Consider the following 20907-nt stretch of genomic DNA (forward strand, 5'->3'; position numbering starts at 1 on the left):
TGGTTTGAAACATTTATTCGTTTATATGCCATGCTTTATATTGCCATTTGTTTATACATTATTAGTGCATATGTGTATATATGTATGTGGGTGCTGTGGACACACAGGTAAGTGCCAGGTGAGTATGACTTATGTTATGTTTAGTAGTGTTTTGTGATACATAGAGAGCTCATAACCTGCACCCCTGGTGTTAGTGCTCCCGCCCAGAGTTGGGCACAGTCCTTCACGTGATGTTCACTTCCCGCACCACACGCTCATCTTGGATCCAAGTTAGGTGCACAGGCTTGTCGTACAGACCACTTTAGGTGGTTCCGACTCGTAGGTGACCCGCGATTATTCGTCCAGCCTTCACGTGATCGTAGCACTTGAGCGTATTTATATATTACACCCAGGCCTGTCGTACAGACCACTTTAGGTGGTTCCGACTCGTGTGCAGGTCTAGCTAGTGAGATAGAGATTTGAGCTCTAGATTCAGCCGTACAGGTCACGTTAGGTGACTCCGGCTGACAGATTATATGATATTGATATGACATTACCTGAGCACTTGCATTTTACTTTGAGGTTTTGGCATAGCATATTCCTGAGCATGACTCATATATATATATATATATTATTTTCTGCGAAGTATACAGGTTTTACAGCGAGGGGTTAGAACTTATTTATTAAATTGGTTTTTGAAAAGCTTTGTTTTTGCCCACTCACGCTTTTGTTTTGCACCCCTCCAGGTTCTAGTTGGCTAGCACGTTTGGTGGCTTCCCTGAGGATTTCCCCGGCATATCTGACAGACCACCACCAGTGTAGGACCACCTTCGAGTGTGCTTTTGTTGTGTCGTTTCCTTTTTGGACTGCATTAGGCTTCCATGCTCTGAACTTAGAGTCATGCTTGCACTTGTTTGTTATTACTTTGTGTAAAGCTAGTTTTTATTTATTCGTAATATTTATATTATTATTTTATTAGCTTCCACATTGTGCACATGGTTATGTCACTTTCACGTGACGGCCAGCATGCCCTGATCTTGATCGGGGTGTGTCAGTTTGGTATCAGAGCCTAGGTTTAGCAGTCCTGTACTTTTGTGAGTATTCTAATGGTTTTGGTGTCTTCTGTCAGAATTATGCCGCCTCGTCGGGAACCACGTCGCTCTGCTGAGCCTAGTTTCCCCGATATTGCTCAGCTGGGGAAAGCTATTGCTACAGCTATTCATTCGGCGATCCGCCCTCCCCAGAGGACTCCTCTGGAGACTATGTATAATTTGAAGTTGGATAAGTTCAAAGGCAACGAGGGTCATGAGGGTGCGGAGTGGTGGCTAGAGCATATTGAGAAGACCTTTCGTGTTTTGCATAGTCAGGGGAATCTCCCTGTCGAGAAGTGGGTAGAGACGACCTCGTGGTTTTTGGGTAAGGATTCTGCATCCTGGTGGGAACAGGAACTTCGTCGCTTGACTCCAGCTGAGAAGACTGATTGGGATGTTTTCAGTGAGTTGTTCAAGAGAAGGTTTGTGCCTCCTGAGTATATTGACCGTAAGAAACAGGAATTTACTGAGTTAAGACAAGGGAAGTTGACAGCAAATGAGTATTACTGGAAGTTCACTGATTTGTCTCGCTATCATCCAGATGTTGTTGGCAACCTAGCGGAGATGCTTCGCCGTTTCCATTTAGGCACCAAGAAGAAGTGGTGTTCGATGGCGACTACTACCCATTGTGATACCTACTAGGAGTTTTATGAGATTCTGCTGAGAATTGAGGGTTCAGAAAATATGCCGAGCGAGAGTGAGGAGGAAGAGAAAGACGGTAATCAGAAGAAAGATGATAAGGGTAAAGGTCAGGCGTCACTCGGGCCTCGTCGGACTCAGAACTTTAAGAGGGGTGGCACTAGTTCTAGCTCTTCTAGCGGTGGTTTTAGCGCCACTGATCAGGGTCATGGAGGTAGGTTTGCTGGTGGTGCTAGAGGCCAGAGGCAGGGTGATGGTGGTAGAGCAGCCCCACTTTGCCCAAGGTGTAATAATCGGCACTTTGGTGAGTGTAGGCGTGGCAGTAGTGGCTGTTTTACTTGTGGGCAGGTAGGACATCGTGCTGCAAATTGTCCCCAGAGTCAACAGAAGCCGCAGCAGACTTTCTTGCCACCACCTGCACCGATCCAGCAACTTCCTGGTCCTGGTAGTTATGGGCAGACGGGCCGAGGTGGTGCCTTTTACTATTAGGGCGATGCTGTTCCTTATGCCCCGGGACAGTATCAATATCCCCAAGACCCATATTCTCAGGGTGGTTATCCTCCGTATTCTAGCAACTATATGCCGTATCTTCCAGTTTCAGCAGGCGGTTCTCAATGGTTTCAGGGAGGACAGATTCAGCAGGGGGAGATTGCTACGAGTAGTGCGGGGTCTTCGAGGCAGTCTGGTTAGCCCAGTCAGGGGCGTGGCACTCAGAGTCGTGGTGGTTAGGCGAGCAGAGGTCGAGGTGGACGACAGCAGACCCAGGGGCGTATTCATAACATTTCCCTGCAGGACGCTCAGAACAATCCGGATTTGATCATGGGTACGTTAAATATCCTTGGTTATTTTGCTAGAGTATTAATTGATTGTGGTGCTATGCATTCTGTGATTTCTCATACATTTGCTCAAGTGACGCAACCTCGCCCCACACCTCTAGGGTATGATTTACAGTTCGTTATGCCTAGAGGGGAGAGATGTATTGTAGATCGTGTGTACCCAAGATGTCTAGTGATAGTGGAGAATGTTGTTATGCCAGCTGACCTTATCCCGTTGGATATTGTTGATTTTGATATGATTCTGGGCACAGATTGGTTGCATTTCTATCGTGCCAATATTGATTGTTACGGGAAAATAGTTACGTTCCATCGTCCTGGACTACCTGTGGTTACTTTCGTGGGTGAGCAGAGTGGGGTGAGACATGGCGTTATCTCTGCTATACGAGCGAAAAGGTTGTTATTAAAAGGTTGCCAAGGGTACTTAGCTCATGTGATGTTGGATGAGGCTGCTCCTAGTAGAGTTGAGGATGTGAGGGTAGTCAGACATTTTCCTGATGTTTTTCCTGAAGATTTACCTGGTTTACCGCCAGACCGAGACATGGAGTTCACCATTGAGTTGCTTCCAGGTACTAATCCTATTTCCTTGACTCCTTATCGTATGGCTCCCGCTGAGTTAAGGGAATTGAAAGTCCAGTTGCAGGAATTAGTGGATAAGGGTTTTATTCAGCCTAGTATTTCACCTTGGGGAGCTCCAGTATTGTTTGTGAGGAAGAAAGATGGAACTTTAAGGCTATGTATTGATTACCGGTAATTGAATCAGGTGACGATTAAAAACCGTTATCGGTTGCCACGTATCGATGATTTATTTGATCAGCTTCGAGGTGCTTGTGTATTCTCCAAGATTGACTTGAAGTCTGGATATTATCAGCTGAAGATTATTAGGGATGATGTTCCTAAGACGGCGTTCAGGACTCGTTATGGTCATTACGAGTTTCTGGTTATGCCATTTGGTTTGACGAATGCACCAGCTGCTTTTATGGATTTGATGAACCGGGTGTTCCAGCCATATTTGGATAGGTTTGTTATTGTTTTCATCGATGACATTTTGGTGTATTCTAAATCGAAAGCGGAGCATGTTTGACATCTTACTTTGGTGTTGAAAAGGTTGAGGGAACACCAATTGTATGCTAAGTTTAGCAAGTGCCAGTTTTGGTTAGACCAAGTTGCGTTTTTGGGGCACGTCATTTCAGCTCAGGGTATTTTGGTGGATCCTCAAAAAGTGGCAGCTGTGGAGAAATGGGAACAACCGCGAACCGCCACTGAGGTGAGGAGTTTTCTTGGTTTAGCAGGGTATTATCGACGGTTTGTTAAGGATTTTTCTGTGATTGCTTTACCACTGACGAGATTAACGAGGAAGGACATTAAATTTGAGTGGGATGATAAGTGTGAGCAGAGTTTCCAGCAGCTGAAATATTGTCTCACTCATGCACCTGTGTTGGCACTTCCGGATGATAGTGGTGATTTCGAGGTTTATAGTGATGCTTCTTTGAATGGTTTGGGTTGTGTGTTGATGCAGCATGGTAGGGTGATTGCTTATACTTCACGGCAACTGAAACCTCATGAGTTGAATTACCCTACACATGACTTGGAGTTAGCCGCCATTATTTTTGCGTTGAAGTTGTGCAGACACTACCTTTATGGAGAGAAATGTAAGATCTTTACTGATCACAAGAGTCTTCAGTATCTTTTTACGCAGAAGGAACTTAATCTTCGTCAGCGGAGGTGGATGGAGCTGCTCAGTGATTATGATTGCACGATTGATTATCACCCGGGTCGTGTAAAGCTTTGTTTTTGCCTACTCACGCTTTTGTGAATACGCCCCTGGTCTGCTGCCGTCCACCACGACCTTTACTCGTCTGGCCACCACGACTCTGTGCACAACGCCCCTGACTGGGCTGACCAGACTGCCTCGAAGACCCTGCACTACTCACAGCAATCTCCCCCTGCTGAGACTGTCCTCCTTGAAACCACTAAGACCCACCTGCTGGAACTGGAGGATACAACATATAGCCACCAGAATACTAGGTATAACCACCCTGAGAATATGGATCCTGGGGATATGGATACTGTCTTGAGGCATAAGGAACAACATCGCCCTGATAGTAATAGGCACCACCTCGACCCGTCTGCCCGTAACTACCAGAACCAGGAACCTACTGGATCGGTGCAGGTGGTGGCAAGAAAGTCTATTGGGGCCTCTGCTGACTTTGGGGACAATTTGCAGCCTGATGTCCCATCTGCCCACAAGTAAAGCAACTGCCACTGCCTCGCTTGCATTCACCAAAATGTCGATTATTACACCTGCGGCAAATTGGGGCCCTACCTCTACCAGCATCACCCTGCCTCTGGCCTCTAACACCACCAGCAAACCTACCACCACGACCCTGACCAGTGGCGCTAAAACCATCGTTAGAAGAGCTAGAACTAGTGCCACCCCTCTTGAAACTCTGGGACTTGCGAGGTTCGAGCGATGCCTGACCCTTGCCCTTGTCATCTTTCCTCTGGTTGCCATATTTCTCTTCCTTCTCACTCTCGCTGGGCATGTTCTCTGAATCCTTAATTCTCAACAAAATCTCATAAAAGTCCTGGTAGCTGTCACAAGGGGTAGTGGTCGTCATCGAACGTCATTTCTTCTTAGTGCCCAAATGGAAACGACGAAGCATCTCTGCCGGATTGCCAACAACATCCGAATGATAACGAGACAGATCAGTAAACCTCTGGTAGTACTCATTTGCTATCAACTTCCCCTGTCTCAACTCAATGAATTCCTGCTTTTTGCGGTCAATATACTCAGGAGGCACTAACTTTCTCCTGAACAACTCTCTGAATACCTCCCAATCAGTCCTCTTTGCTGGAGATAAACGACGAACCTCTTGCTCCCACCAGGATGCAGAATCTTTACCCAAAAACCAAGATGTCATCTCGGCCCACTTCTCAACAGAGAGATTCCCCTGATTATGCAGAACACGAAAAGTTTTCTCAATATGTTCTAGCCACCACTCCACACCCTCAAAGCCCTCGTGGCCCTCGAATTTATCCAGCTTCAGATTGTACATAGTCTCCAGAAGAGTCCTCTGGGGAGGGTGGAGCGCCGACTGAATAGCTGTAGCGATAGCTTCCCCTAGCTGAGCTACATCAGGGAAACTAGGCTCAACAGAGCGACGTGGTTCCCGACGAGGCAGCATAATTCTGATAGAAGACACTAAAACCATTAGAATACTCGCAAAAGTGCAGGACTGCCAAAACCTAGGCTCTGATACCAAACTGACACACCCCGACCGAGATCAGAGCATGCTGGCCATAATGCGAAATATATAAGCACACAAATTAAAACCCTCTTTTGACAATTGTAGTATATGTATAAGTAAGGATCGTTCTAAACCGGGGATTAGAAGGGATTGCTAAATCACTTGAAAACTGACTCAAAAACATAAAACAAAGGTTAATACACTAAACTAGACTCGAAGAATGCAAAACTAAACACTTAAAACACTAAAACAAACCAAAAGACTCAAAACAGCACCAAAACACTCAAAACTGCCTTAAAAACACAATCTGGGCAGTTTTGAGCACTTACACTAATTTGGACGAATTTGGGTGATAAATTGAATCAAAACACTTAGAAACACAAACTAAGACACTTTCTAACTAAATTGAACACTAAAGTAAAGGGGGATTTAGTTTTTGACGAAATTAAACAAAGCGCACAGATTGTAATAAAGATAGAATGTGAATACGAATTTGATGAAAATATGGATGGAATGCTAGCTAAAAGGTTCTTCTCCACACATGTCACACTTGCATACAAGATGATTTTCAGTTGGTCTTTCGATGAATCATGAAACTCAACACCCCGGGTTAATTAGGTTCGCTTAAATTAACCTTCAAGTTCTCCTTAAGTTAATGAATTGGATGGAATAGCGCATACACAATTCAAAACATTCTCCAAAAGTCCTTTATGTGAAAAGCACAATAAAGATACAATCAAAGATCATTAAGCAACGTGAAAATTATAAGTGTTGACGAGGCATTCGTTACTATGATGAGCATGAAACTAGTGCCAAGAATTCATTTAACACAATCGTTTAAAAGCGACCTCCACTACTTGTGAATATAAGTTTGTAACTATTAGGTGAAACTCACTTATATTCTAGCATCATATTCATGCATGAAAACTAAGCGTGCACTCTCAATAAACATACACAAATAAGTTATCAATCAAGCAGTTAAACAAATTGAATCCACAACTCATGAAATTCCAACCAAAGGTAATCAATTTATATTGCAAGCATAAACATGGTTTTGAATCACCCCCTAGCTAACTAGGGATTTAGCCTCTCATGTTCACAGAAAGAGAAACAAAATTGAAATTAAACATAGAGAACAAAAGATTGATTACACCTAGAACGCCCAACAATTCCACGTTGAATTTATGCACGTCAAGCTCCTCTTTCTTCTTCTCCTTGCTGCGGCAAAAAGGTTTTAGGGGGTTTTTGGATGCTATTTTGGTTTGGGAATGGTTTTAGGGAGGTGGAGGGTTGCGGCAAGGGTTGTGGAAGGTGTATGGAGGTTTGAATAGTGGCTGGAATGGTGGAAATGGTTGCGGCAGAGATGGGAGGTGGCTGGAATGGATGGAGAAGGCTGCGGATTGAAGGAAGAAGATGGAGGGTGGCTGCGGCTGATAGGTATTAGGGTGAATGAATAATAGAGTGATTCCAAGAAGATCCTAGGGTGCGGCTAGGCTTTAGATTATATAGGGTTTCAGAAAATAAAACCCTAGCTTATTTTTATTAACTAAAATTAAATCAAAGGCTTCTAGAATTAGGAAATAAAATCAGAAATTAAAAGGGAAGTGGCTGCAAGGTGCGGCTAGGGTTTAGTTTGGGCAGGATCATGTGTTTTAAGTGCATAAAATGGGACAAAATTGCCCCCCTTGCACGGCAAGGGATGGGGAGAAGGGAAAAGGCCACAGCAAAGGGGTTTAAGGGGGCTAGGGCCTTTGTTTTGTGTCCTAAAGTGCCTACGAGGCCTTCAAAGTGGCTAGAAAATACGGACGTTTAAGATTAGGAAAGGTTACCCAAATGGGAAACCTAGGGTTAACTTTCCTACTTTAAGTAGGAATCCTTGTTGGAGTAGGAATCCTCGTTGGAGTAGGAATTCATATTTCTTCAAGTCTTCATCTCATTCATTCCTCTTTTGCTCCAAAAGACTCCAATTTGCATCTTCTTGCACACTTTGGCTTTATAACCTGAAAACACACAAAAGTGACTTTAAACACTAAAATAACTAAGGAAACACAACATAAATGCACAAGAACAAGCTAATTAAGTCGCATGAATATGCTCCTATCAGGTCATCACGTGGAAATGACGTAACCATGTGCATAGTGCAGAAGCTAATAAATAGTAATAAAAGTACAAATAAATAAAAAACCCAACTATACACAAAGTAATAACATACATGTGCAAGAGTAAGTGTGAGAAACAAAGTTCAGAGCACGGAAGACCTAATGCAGTCCGGGAAAAACAACACTAAATAAACCCACCCAAAGGTGGTCCTACACTGGTGATAATTTGTCAGATAAGCGAGGAAAATCCTCTGGGGAGCCACCAAAAGTGCTAGCTAACCTAGAACCTGGAGGGGCGCAAAACAGAAAGCGTGAGTGGGCAAAAACAAAGCTTTTCAAAAACCATTTCATAAACAAAGTTCTAACCCCTCGCCGTAAAACCTGTATACTTCCAGAAAAATAGAATATATATATATATATATATATATATAAATCATGCTCAGAAATATGCCATGCCAAATGCCTCAAAATAAAATGCAAGTACTCAGGTAATGCCAAACAATGTCATGTAATCTGTCAGCCGAAGTCACCTAACGTGACCTGTACGGCTGAATCTAGAACTCAAATCTCCAACTCACTAACTATACCTGCACACGAGTCAGAACCACCTAAAGTGGTCTGTACGACAGGATTAGGTGTATATTAAGTACGCTCAAGTGTTACGATCACGTGAAGACTGGGCGAATAATGCATAATTAAACGGGCAAACATAATGCATGGCATAAAAACGTATAAACGTTTCATTTCACTTTCTGGGAAAAACATGAGTATATAGGTATATACGGAAAACCAAAAGCCCACTCACTGGTATGTAGAAGGGTCGTAACCCCCTTGCCTCGAGTGACCACCCTTGTCCTCAGGATAGGTTTCACCTATATGCAAAACAACTATAAATACGTTAATTTTAAAGCACATATCCGACAATACGAAATAACTTCTCATACAATGCTCAAATGGGGTGTATGAATACACCAACGTGATCTACTCAACCTCAGGAACATCCCCATATTTTTAAAATAAATTTTCGACGTCGCACGTGCCCCCACGCCCCGGCCAAGGCACGGCCACACGCGCCGCCCACGCGCAGGCACGTGCCTGGCACACTGACAGCGTCAGTTAACGCCGTCAGGAATATTCCGTTAACTCTGACGGATTCCTTTAACGCCGTTAGGAATATTCCGTCCAAACTAACAGAATATTCTGTCATCTTCTCCGGCCAAACTTCGGCGCCGGTGACGCCGCCGAAAAACCGAGAAATTTTCAAAACTTCGTATCTCACTCGTTTTTCAACCAATTTTCACAAAATTGGTACCAAAATGAAGCTTACAACAAGAGGAACAAATTTATACCACTTTCAAGCACTAAAACCCATGGGATCTCGCTGGAAAAACACCACCAACTCCGGCCAAACCTGCAACTTACGATCCCGACGTCCAAAACCTTCAAACGAACCACCCCGAGCCTCCTAAGGACCTCACCGAGCTTCCTACAAGCTTAAAATTCCCAAAAACATAAGAATAAACGTGTGCATGAACAGTGACCAAATCGGGGGATCTCGAGTTTGACGTGAAAATGAAGGTATCCTTACCTGAAATGGGTATGGTTGAACTCCTAAGGACCTCATGAACACAACTGTGTAATTTGTTTCCTCGATCGGTGAAGATTTCAAGTGTTGTTGTCCGTACAAGAAAATAGGAAAGGGAAAGAGAGAGGGACTCGGGACAGGGCTACGGAATAGGGAAGGGATGTGGGTGAGTGTGGGAGTGTGTGTGTGGTCCAAAATCAACCAAACAAAACCCAACAACAACCACACAACGAAACAACCATACTAGGGGCAAAACCGTCATTTCACCCCTACGGTACGAAAAGTCGAGGACGGGCTGTCACAAAAACGCCAAAACCCTTTCCTCCTTGGATTCAGCCATTTCCCCCTATATATATATATATATATATGTATATATATGAAATTCCTGCAGAGATTTAGGGGGTGCCATGCCTACCATTCACCCACTGAAGTCGCTGGAATTTTCAAAGTTCTTTCTATCTTTATTTTAATTTTCAATGTTTATTTTAGATTGTTTTTCAGTTATGATGAACATGTGTAAGTAAGTTTCTTTTTAGCTAGAGGTGAATTTGAAGCCATGATCATATCTTTTCTATAAATTGATTACATCCAATTATTGTTTCATAAAACATGAATGCGATTTACTTATCTGCTTTATAGAAAACTTATTCTTGTATATTTATTAAGGGTGCACACTTAGTTTGCATGCAGGGATTTGATGCTAGAATATAAGGGAATTTCACCTAATCGTTATGAACTTATATTTCCAAGTAGTAAAAGTCATTAGTCATGATTGAGTTAAGTAAATTCTTGGCAAGAGTATCATGCTTTTCATAGTTACGAATGCCTTGTCAATGCTTATGATTTTCACAAAACTTAATGATCTTTGAGAAGTATCTCTATCATACTTTTCATAGTTAGGGAACTTGAGAAGAATAATTTGGTTGCGTCACTAAGTCCAATTCAATGAACTTAGGAAAATCTGAGAGTTAATTAGTGATGTTCACAATTAATTTTGGGCATTGTCATTCATGGTTTATAGGAAGAATAACTGGAAATCAATTTGTATGCGTATGATTCATGTGTGGAGAAGAATCCTTTAGCTATCCTTTCATTCATATTTCATTCACAACTTAATTTACCTACTGCACTTTACTTTCGTTTTAATTAAATTCGTCCAAATCCCCCCCCCCAATCATTGTTTTGTTGTTAGTTTAACTTAATTTTCAGTTTTATAAGTTTAATTTGTGTTTATTAGCATCCCTTCTAATCCCCGGAATAGAACGATCCCTACTTACTGATACTACGATTGCATAATTTATATGGTTTAATTTGTGTGTTTGTTTCTCCACATCAAATTTTGGCGCCGTTGCCGGGGATTAGTAAAATTGCTAATCGCTTTATGTTTTTCATTTGTTTTTTCTGTTGGTATTTGATTTAGTTTTATTTCTTTGATTTCAGGTACTACAGAAACAAGACATGGCAATTGCTAATCTTCAAGCTGCGAATCTTACTTCTCTTATGTCACAGTATATTGAAAGGTCCACAATGCAAAGTGTCCCTACATTTGGTGTGTCCTATAGACAAGGATATCAAACTAATCAACATCCTCAATTAATTGAGAATGGAGGTTGGGATAGTGTCAATGCTTGGGGTTATCAAGGCCATAATCAATCAAGGAACAACTTGTTTTCCAACACTTACAATCCAGGTGGGAGATATCATTCAAATTTTATGTGGAGGGAACCTCAACAAGTTCAACAAGAAGGATATTAGCAACCATCTAAGGAGTTCTATTCAAAACCTATGCAGCCACGACAACCTCCCCCTCAACAATTCCAACCAAATTTAAGCATGTCCATGGATCATGTTCAAATTCTTCAAATACTAAATACTTCTTGTGCTTCTTTGACTCAGGATTTAGAAAACCAAGCTAAAGAGATGGTCGAATTGAAAAATCAACTTGGACAGATCGCAGAATTCATGGGACAAATTTGAGAACAAAGCGAACTCTCCAACTCAATTATTGTCAATTCAACGAGAGATTTTGAAATTGCTGAAGCTATCATTTTGGGAAGTGGTATGGAAGTTGGAGCTAAAATAAAGTTGTCCAAACATAGCCTAGAAGTGGACAAAGAGCTGTTGTCCAAAGAGGAGGAGGAAGACTCAACCACAGCAAGCTTAGAAGAGGCCTTGCCGCAGCACCTAATCATTTCTAATCTTATTGTCCCAGCTCCTCTAGCTCCACCACCACCAAATTTAGGCAAGGTTGTTCCAAATTCAATTCTTTCTAACCCCATTCCACCAAATATACCTTTTCCTCGCAGATTTATGCAATCCAAGAAAGAATAGGGAAAGAAAGACATCTTCGAAACCTTTCCAAAAATTCAAGAGAAAGAAGTGGCTAGGGAATATCTAGAATTCATCAAAGAGGATGTACTTGAGACAACCATCCCCAAGGAAGTTGGATTTTATAACATAGAACAAGTCACTACCCTCACACTAAATCTGGCTAAGTGCATTGAAATTTTCAAAGTAGTGTTTGTCCTTGAGTTCTTGTCGCAACACACAAGTAAGCCACCTCCTCAAATTTCAATTTTGTTTTCCACTAACATGTTGATTTCAATGATTCAGACACCCACTCAAGAATTTAAACCATTACCGGATCATTTCAACCTTCCATTCAAAGATCAACTCCATGCCGCTGGTCCTAGTGAGGAATAACTCTCTTTCTCTCTCATTAGCTTGAAATTCTCTCTCAATAGCTGCAGCTTTTGCCTCCTCTCTAGCCTTATCAGCCTCAAATTTCACCATTTCCCGCGCCAAAGTCAATTCACCTTGGCGAGCAAGTTCTTCCATGTACTTTGCATAATCATTCTTGGAAGAACTCCCTTTTCTCTTTGAAGCCTTCTTACCTTCATGCCTAATTGGATAACGGGTCGAACCCGACGCTTGGTCAGGGAGGAGCGTTTCGGGCACTTCTTCTGCATCATCTTCATGAACATGCGAGCCATAATCGGGTGTAGAGCGTAGAGGGGAGCTGTTCATGAAAACTTTTGGACCAACAGGCACAACTTTGAATTTAGGACAATCTTTGACAATATTCCAACATTCCCACCAATTGAATGATTTATTTTTGCTTTTGGTTTTGGCACCGTACCAAGCTTGTGCTTGAAGTTATTACACAATGCGGGAGAAGAAATAATTATAATGAAAGTAGGTAACAAATAAATAATACAAACAAATAATTATAATGTAAGTAGGTAACAAATAAATAATACAAACAAATAATTATAATGTAAATTTGGGTATAGTACAAACAAATAAATAATATATTGTTACCTGATTCGAGTAATTTTCCCCACTTTGAATATTAGTACTAGCTTGTGTCAAGGCGTCTCTCCACATACTAAACGATTGGCTAAGTAATTTCCAACGACCGAACATTGATTCTTTGGTTCTTTTCCCAACCATTTTCTCAAGATAATTGGTATGAGTAACTTCAACCCAGCTAGTACACAACGCAACATCTTCAAGAAGCGACCAATTCGTACTTGCATCAGTAGTCATTTTGTTGAAAAAAATTGAAAGTAGTTGAAAGTAGTTGAGAAAATATGAAATTGTGGTGTAAGGTAGATGATAATGAGAAGGTATTTATAGAAAAGTAAAAACAATTTTTTTTTTAAAAAAATTCAGAATTTTTTTTCGGATTTTTTATAGTTTTTTTTTCTAAATTTTTATTCAGCTAATTAGTCTCTACGGTTGGATATAAAAAAAATTTGAATTCCAACACTCCAGATTGTGCCACGTGTCACAACGGTAACTTTCCTTAATTTTAAAACTACTTTTTCTTTTATTTATTTATTTATAAACAAGATTAATATCAACCGTCGATCTCAGATTGAACGGTTGATATTAAATCAATTTTTTTTTTAATTACCATTGCAAATCGAACGACCCATTTTAAAGAGCCATTGAGATCGAACAAACAGATTGTGCCACGTGTCACAACGATAACTAAGGCAAACTGCACTGCGGGCTCCTGGGGTCTTAAATCTGTTGGCTGATGCGTCCCTACGAGTGGGTGAGGAACACGCGCCTAACAGAAAAAAAATTTAAAAATGGGACTGACGCCAGGCTGATGTCAGCCCTGCGTCAGGTCCACCTCGGGCTCGCAGGCTGGTGATTCCTCATAGGCCTGTTGCTCGAGCCTGCCCAGTCCCTCGGGCTCCCAACGCTGGAGGGCTTTAACCAGGCTATCAAGCCTTGTTTGGTCCACTGTCCCCCGAGAAATCCACAACGGTGGACTTACTCTAACAAACCCGCCTACAGAAAGCAGTAAACAAATTGAAAGCACAAAATATAAAAACAAAATATCAACCCTAGAAACTACTAGCAAAGGATGCTTCAAGTCTGGGCAAATAGTACATTAGAAGAGAGAGAGAGAGAGAAAAAAAAAAAAAAAAACTAGGCATTCAACCCCTAAATTTCAACCCCTAAACCCTAATCTAGAATTCCAACTCTAAATTAAATTTCACAAACCCTAATCTAGAATTCCAACCCTAATGGAATTTCAAACCCTAAATTAATTCTAAAATTTACCTGATCTAGGGAGAAGAGAATTGGTGCACAGTTAGTCGACATCGAGAAAGAAAGGCTCCTCTATTGTCTTTGAGGGATGAGAAGTCGAGAGAGACTCATAGAGAGATCAGAGATCACAAAGGTGATTCGTGACTCAAGTGAGTCACTTGTGTGGCCAGATTCGAAAACGAAGAGAGAAATCGGCAAGGAAGGTGGTGACGGTGAGCGAGGTTTAAGTTGAGAGAGAGAGAGAGTCAGTGTGCTGTCATGACTGTGTGTGTGAGTGAGTAGTTCTGTAACTTCTGTTCTTCAGTAGGTTTGATAAGATTCAACGGAATCAGACAGCTATTAAAATTTTAAATATATATTTAAAAATTAAATAATATATATATATGTATATATATTTCGGTTCGGTTCAGGATTATCGAAATTCCGAAAACTTTAGACCGATTCTTGTACTAAAATTTCAGGATCAGTTCAGTATTGGATAACGAAATTTTCAAGAATTTCGGTTTGGGATTTTTTCAGTTTGATTTCAGGAATTTTTTGGTTTGGTTTTGGAATTTTGGTATTTTTTGTTCCAGCCCTAAGTAAATGCATCAAAAGTAGATGTCAAAGCATTGTTGTCAAACAAGTGGGATTGCAATGCACCTTCTTCACAAAGTCCAGAAAAATTGTCAGTGTCGAACATAGTGTCAGCCAATGAGGTTGAAAATCCAACGGTTGCATAGGGATCGAGGTGGTCAGTTTCAAGATGCTGAGTGCTGTTCTGGTTACCTGTGCATTGAAGTATATCAATGCTATCAGTATCATCATCAACAAGTTGAAATATTCGACATTGATCGTATTTCTGAGAAAAAAAAGAGTTTAAATATCATAATCTCACTCCATATAATACTAAGGCCTTTTATGATAAAACTCCACACTTGACGGATTGTGTAGTTGGTAATTACCAAGTTGCCGACAATATCGATGTTATTGGAGGTGGGTCCTCGACCCTTCTCTTTGATCATTCTACATGATATTAGAGCCAGAGAGTGGGCTTCTAAACCCACGTGATGGGTGAGTCCTATTGGTTCCACGTGGTTGTCGATATGTGGATCTCTCATGTGCGACCCACTAATTGGTCCCATGTGAGGAGGTGTGTTAAAATATATCACATATACCGTATCTTTGAGAAAAAAAGAGTTTAAATATTATAACCCTACTCCAACTAATACCGAGGTCTTTAGTGATAAAATCTCACACCTGACGAATTGTGCACTTGATAATTACCAAGTTGAGAATAATATCGATGTTTTTTGAAAGTGGGCCTTCGGCCCATTTCTTTGATAATTCTACCACTTTTGGGTTGATAAATGGTTTACAGTCATGGAGTTGATAAGCCTCCATGAATGGTTGGGCAGGAACCATAGCCTCCAGCTGAGCTCAGTTTTTATGACATTAATTTACGAATGCTTCCGAAAAATCAAACATACCAACAGATTCAGGTGTAGAACAAAATAAAATGCAACAAGAAAATATTTCTTTCTATATTATATATATATATATGTTATATTAATGATGGACTATCAAAAGTTTAGGTCATTAGCATAACAGACATGCATAATTGACATACAGAGAGAGAAAGGTAGAGAGAGAGTACCAGTGAGTGGGAGTGAAACTGGGAGTGAGGAGCTGAAGAGAGAAGGTGGGGAAAGCAAGTAGCGACCTGAACACAAATGACACGATGAGCTCTAATTCCAAAGAGCATCTCCAAAGGACATGTCAAAATGTCCAAATCAGCAATAACGGTAACAAAAGACAGTATTAATGTTTTCCAACTGAGAAGCCAAATCTAATGTGGCATGACATGGATTGACATCTCTCCCATTTACTGCCAAATTCGACAACACCTTCAGATTTTTTTAATTAATTATCAAATGCTTTTTATTAATTTTTCATTGGTTTAAACCATTATCTTTTTGTTTCTTTTCATTCCCAATGCAAAGAAAATACATATGAATTATTATTTTATGTTTAAAATTTGAGATATCGGTTGGAGATCAAAAGTTTAAAAGATGCCAAAGTGTCACGTAAGTCTTTAAATTTAAATTTTAGGTTTAAAATTTGAAAGGGAGATGGTCTAATAGTTCCTAATTTCCCACTTATTCCTAGACAGAGGTAAAGTCTTCCTGCTTTTGCTAACATGTGAGAGCGTGCCTTTTGCATTTGTTAGCTTATTTTCATGTTTGCGAGAGATCTTCCAAGTTAACCAAAACACAAGGTGACAGTATACCAGGTGTTATAATATAAATGTCATGATTAATATGTTGATTTTATACTCTTCTATTCTTGGTGTGTTTTGGTGATTATTTTGGTGAGATTTTGATACTTTTTTTTTAATGTATTATCAATTTAGGACATGCGAATCATTTTTTAGCATAAAGTAATCAAATGGTGTAATTTTTTAGTGATTCCAATTGGAGCGGGTTCGTGATTCTGTCAAGAAGGTTGTGTCAAAATTTTAGAATTTCGTTCCGAAACATCTGACTGTGACGAATTAATCTATATCTAGAACGCAGTGTTGGCAGATTGGGCTGTAGAGCTTATTTGCAACTTTTGGGCTAGAAGATGATGAATTTGGACTTAGGCTCTTCTTGGAACTTGAAGAGGAGGTCCTAATCTTAAATTCAAGACGTTTTGGGCCTGTTTTGAAGTCCTAAAGATCCAGAAACGTGACTATTTATCTGCTAGGTAGATTTCCCAATCAGATTTTGATTGTATTTTTAAGTTATTCTTTTATTATTTTGTTTCCTATGAGACACTGGGAGAACTTAGTGAAGTTTTGGTGAATTTCAAACTTTTTACCTAATAAGGTGTTTTCAATCCTTTTCTACTTAATGATATTTTCTTTGGTTTTTAATATGAATATGTGTATCTAATTCCTTTTGCTCGGGCGAGGCTATGAGCCTTGGCATGAATATGTGATTTTATTAATTTACTTATGAATGGATGCATCTTGCTTTGAATTATTAATTATTGAGTTTAAACTATCTAACTAGGTTAATGCTTAGCTGCCATTAGGGTAATTAGACAAGTAATTTGTTGCAATTTCTGTTGGAACAACACCCTAAAATTGAGGAAGGCTTCTTGTAATTAGTAATTTGTATGTTCACTTAAGGCGAACATCACACTCTTAAGGGTTGCATGATTTTTCAAAGGATTTTCAAAAAGCTTAATGGGTCTTGCATATTTATATTTAATCTAAACATAACATACGGGTTACATGTTAGATATATGTTTTCGTTTGAACATCACGAGGAAAATATGCATTTGGACAACCTAACCTTCAAAGCATTATGTGGAAATTCATAAGTAATTGGTAAAATTGCATAGGATTGTTAATGGTGACGGCTAAAACCTAGTCTTTCCAATAATTGTTTTCTTCTAAAAAAAAGTTTTTCTTGCTTAGTTACCGTTTTGTGCAAATCTTCAGATTTCTTTTAATTTTTATTTTAATCTTTTAACTTTCAAAATCTCAAATTTTTTATAAAATTTGTTTTAATTAATTAAGGGTTAGTTTAATTACAAATTAGTCATTCAATTCTTGTGGAGAACAACTTTGCATGAGCAATTATATTACAATTAACTCTATTTATGTTGGTAATTAGAATCATATCAGTAGGCCTAAAAGAGTTTTAAGTTCACTAAATGAATTAATGGAGACTAATCACCTACACAAATCTATATATGAAGAAAGCAATACATACACACTCATCCGTCAACAAAGTGGATGATGACCACTTTTGAACGGAGACAAGTGTTAAGTAACAAAGGTGCTCTCTTAGAAAAGAGAAGTTGCATGCATGCATGTTATGTTAGGTTAGGGTGTGAGAAAGCACTGCAAGTTGTTTTCTCTTGAGCGATGTGGCTTGTACCCTGAAGCTTAGGAGAACACAACACATACGATACAAGGAAGAGCAACAAGGAAAGCTAGCTAATACCAACGAAGCCATATATATATATGTAATTCGGATATAGCAGGTACTATATTTATTCATTTAGGATCTATGTTTTATCTAGTGTTTAAAATATCGGTATCGATGAAAACATCAATGAACAAATTTGTGGAAATATTGACGTGTAATGACCCGTCTCCAAATTTTAAGGTTTTAATAATTTTAATTTGTGAATTTATGAAAATGCCCTTCAAAACAAATACGTTGACTTTTGTTGACTGCCTTGTCGTGTCACGTAAGATTCGTTTTCTTGGCGTATCCTCATAGTACTCATCGCTATGAGCGCGTGAGCGCAAACGGAATGTAATTTGAAGTTATAACGAATGAGTTATTAACAAACGAAGTTAGGGACAAAATCTGGAAAGCCACATGTGTGGCCCAGATTGAATAAAAGAAGAAATAGACAGTTGGGAGAAGAGATAAATGAGAGAAATGAGGGGCGGGACACCCATTCAGAAGATGAGAGAGAAGAGAGTGACCAATGGGTAAGGAGAGAAATGAAAGAAGGCGAGAAGGAAAGGAACCCGCTGTGATAGCCCGTCCCGGATTATTTGTACCGCAAGTGTGAAATGACGGTTTTGCCCCTAGTGGTTATGTTTCGTTGTGTGGTTGTTTTGGGGTTTTGGTTGGCTGCATCTGGACCACACACATGCACCCACACTCTCATCCTCATCTTCTGCCCTGTCCCGTGACTCTCTCTCTCTCTCCTTCTTCTTTTTCCTCATCCAGACAAGACAAAAAACCTTCGAAAACGTTGCAGATCGAGGTGGAAGGTTATACCCTTGTGTTCATGAGGTTCATACGAGTTCAACAATACCTATTTCAGGTAGGAAATCCTTCAATTTCACGTCGAACCATGGAACCCCGATTTTGATCATTGTTCATACATAGGTGAAATGTTGTTTTTCAGGAAATTTGAAGTTTGTAGGAAGCTTAATAAGGTCCTTAGGAAGTTCGGGGTGGTTCGTTGGAAGGTTTTGGATGTCGGGATCGTGAGTTGTAGGTTTGGTCGGATTTTGTGAAGTTTCTCCGGCGAGATTCCATTGGTTTTAGGGTTCCAAAGTGGTAAGGTTTTGTTCTACTTGTTGTAAGCTTCATTTTGGTACCAATTTCGTGGAATTTGGTTGAGAAATGAAGAAGATATGAAGTTTTGAAATTTTTTCCCAGTTTCCGGCAATGTTGACGGCGGCGGCTCTGGCGAGACTCACCGGAGAAGACAGGGGAATATTCCGTTAAGTTAACGGAATATTCTTAACGACGTCAGGTTAGTTTTAACGGAATATGCTTACTGTTGGACGAAATATTCCCTAACATTGTTAGGGATTCCGTCAACCTGCTAAGCATATGCCTGCACGTGGGCGGCGCGTGTGGACGTGCCTTGGCCGGCACGTGAGACATCGAAAAATTATTTTTAAATTATGAAGATGTTCGTGAGATTGAGTAGATCACGTTGGTGTATTCATACACCCCATTTGAGCATTGTATGAGAAGTTATTAACTAGTTTTGGTTATGTGCTTTAAATTGACGTTTTTATAGTTGTTTCGCATATAGGTGAGACCTATCCAGAGGACGAGCGCAGTCACTTGAGGTAAGGGGGTCACGACCCTTCCACATACCAGTGAGTGGGCTTTTGGTTTTCCGTATATACCTATATACTTGTGGTTTTCCCAGAAAATGAAATGGAATGTTTATATGTTTTAAAATGCCATGCGTTGTGTTTGCCTATTTACTTATGCATTAGTAGTTGCATATATGTGTGTTTGGTGCTGCGAACGCACAGGTAAGTGGCAGGTAAGTTATGGTTTATGATGATGTTTAGTAGTTATGTGAGATGCATAGAGAGCTCATAACCTGCACCCCCAATGTTAGTGCTCCCGCCCCAGAGTAGGGCACAGTCCTTCACGTGATGTTCACCTCCCGCACCACACGCTTATTGGATCCAAGTTAGGCGCACAGTCCTATCATATAGACCACTATAGGTGGTTCCGACTCGTAGGTGACTCGCGATTATTCGCCCAGTCTTCACGTGATCGTAGCACTTGAGCATATTTATTTACACCAGTCCTGTCGTACAGACCACTTTAGGTGGTTTCGACTCGTGTGCAGGTATAGTTAGTGAGTTAGGGATTTGAGCTCTAGATTCAGCCGTACAAGTCACGTTAGGTGACTCCGGCTGACATGTTACTTGCATTGTTTGACATTACCTGGTTTATTTACATTTTATGTGGTGGCATTCGACATGGCATATTTCTAAGCATGTTTTCTATGTATGTGTATATTCTACTTTCTGGGAAACTATATAGGTTTTAAGACGAGGGGTTAGAACTTTTGATAATGAAATAATTTTGAAAAACTGTGTTTTTGCCCACTCACACTTTTTGTTTTGCGCCTCTCCAGGTTCTAGTTTGGATTGCTCTTTTGGTGGCTCACAAGGAATTCTCTGCATATCTGATAGATTATCACCAGTGTAGGACCACCTCTGGGTGTGTTTAGTTAGTGTTGGTTCCTCTGGACTGTACTAGGCTCTCGGTGCTCTGAGTATTATTTTTCACACTTACGCTTGCACATGTATGTTAACTACCCTATGTGCAGTTTGGGTTTTATTTGTTCGTACTTTTATTATTATTCTTAGCTTCTGCATTGTGCACATGGTTACGTCACTCTCACATGATGGCCAGCAAGCCCTGATTTCGGTCGAGGTGTGTCACCCGCTGGGTTCCCTTTGACCTGTAACCGACCCGGCGACATCCGAGCTTTCCGATGCCATTCATGCGATTTTTCCAGTGAATCACGTCCTACCACCACTACCAAACATCTACCTAACCTCCCCTCGTTCATTTCCACCCAAAATCCACCTAGATTGACCCC

The 20907-nt window shown here is 40.4% G+C and overlaps 1 protein-coding gene and 1 pseudogene across 1 annotated transcript; one reads left to right on the plus strand and one right to left on the minus strand.

Annotated features, from left to right (window-relative positions):
- Positions 1-1100: 1100 nt before the first annotated feature.
- Positions 1101-4796, plus strand: LOC148691662 (uncharacterized; annotated as a pseudogene).
- Positions 4797-5169: 373 nt separating this feature from the next.
- On the minus strand, positions 5170-13026 carry LOC148691663 (uncharacterized). Its single transcript, XM_088683377.1, has 3 exons — positions 12798-13026; positions 12119-12635; positions 5170-5734 (listed from the first exon to the last, which is right to left on the minus strand). Exons 1-3 carry the CDS (start codon positions 13024-13026, stop codon positions 5170-5172), a joined length of 1311 nt encoding a protein of 436 aa, XP_088539503.1.
- Positions 13027-20907: the final 7881 nt, after the last annotated feature.

Source organism: Pyrus communis, chromosome 13 (assembly GCF_041283825.1).
Source record: "Pyrus communis isolate YQ-2024b chromosome 13, ASM4128382v1, whole genome shotgun sequence".
Taxonomy (NCBI): domain Eukaryota; kingdom Viridiplantae; phylum Streptophyta; class Magnoliopsida; order Rosales; family Rosaceae; genus Pyrus; species Pyrus communis.

Excerpts from the sequence above, each read along its gene's own strand:
- LOC148691663 (XM_088683377.1), bottom strand. The coding sequence starts at position 13,026 with ATGACTACTGATGCAAGTACGAATTGGTCGCTTCTTGAAGATGTTGCG. Across the intron at positions 12,636-12,797 it reads GGAAAATTACTCGAATCAGG|AACTTCAAGCACAAGCTTGG; the intron begins TAACAATATATT and ends GCATTGTGTAAT. Across the intron at positions 5,735-12,118 it reads TGGAAGGTTGAAATGATCCG|AATTATGCTGCCTCGTCGGG; the intron begins GTAATGGTTTAA and ends GTCTTCTATCAG.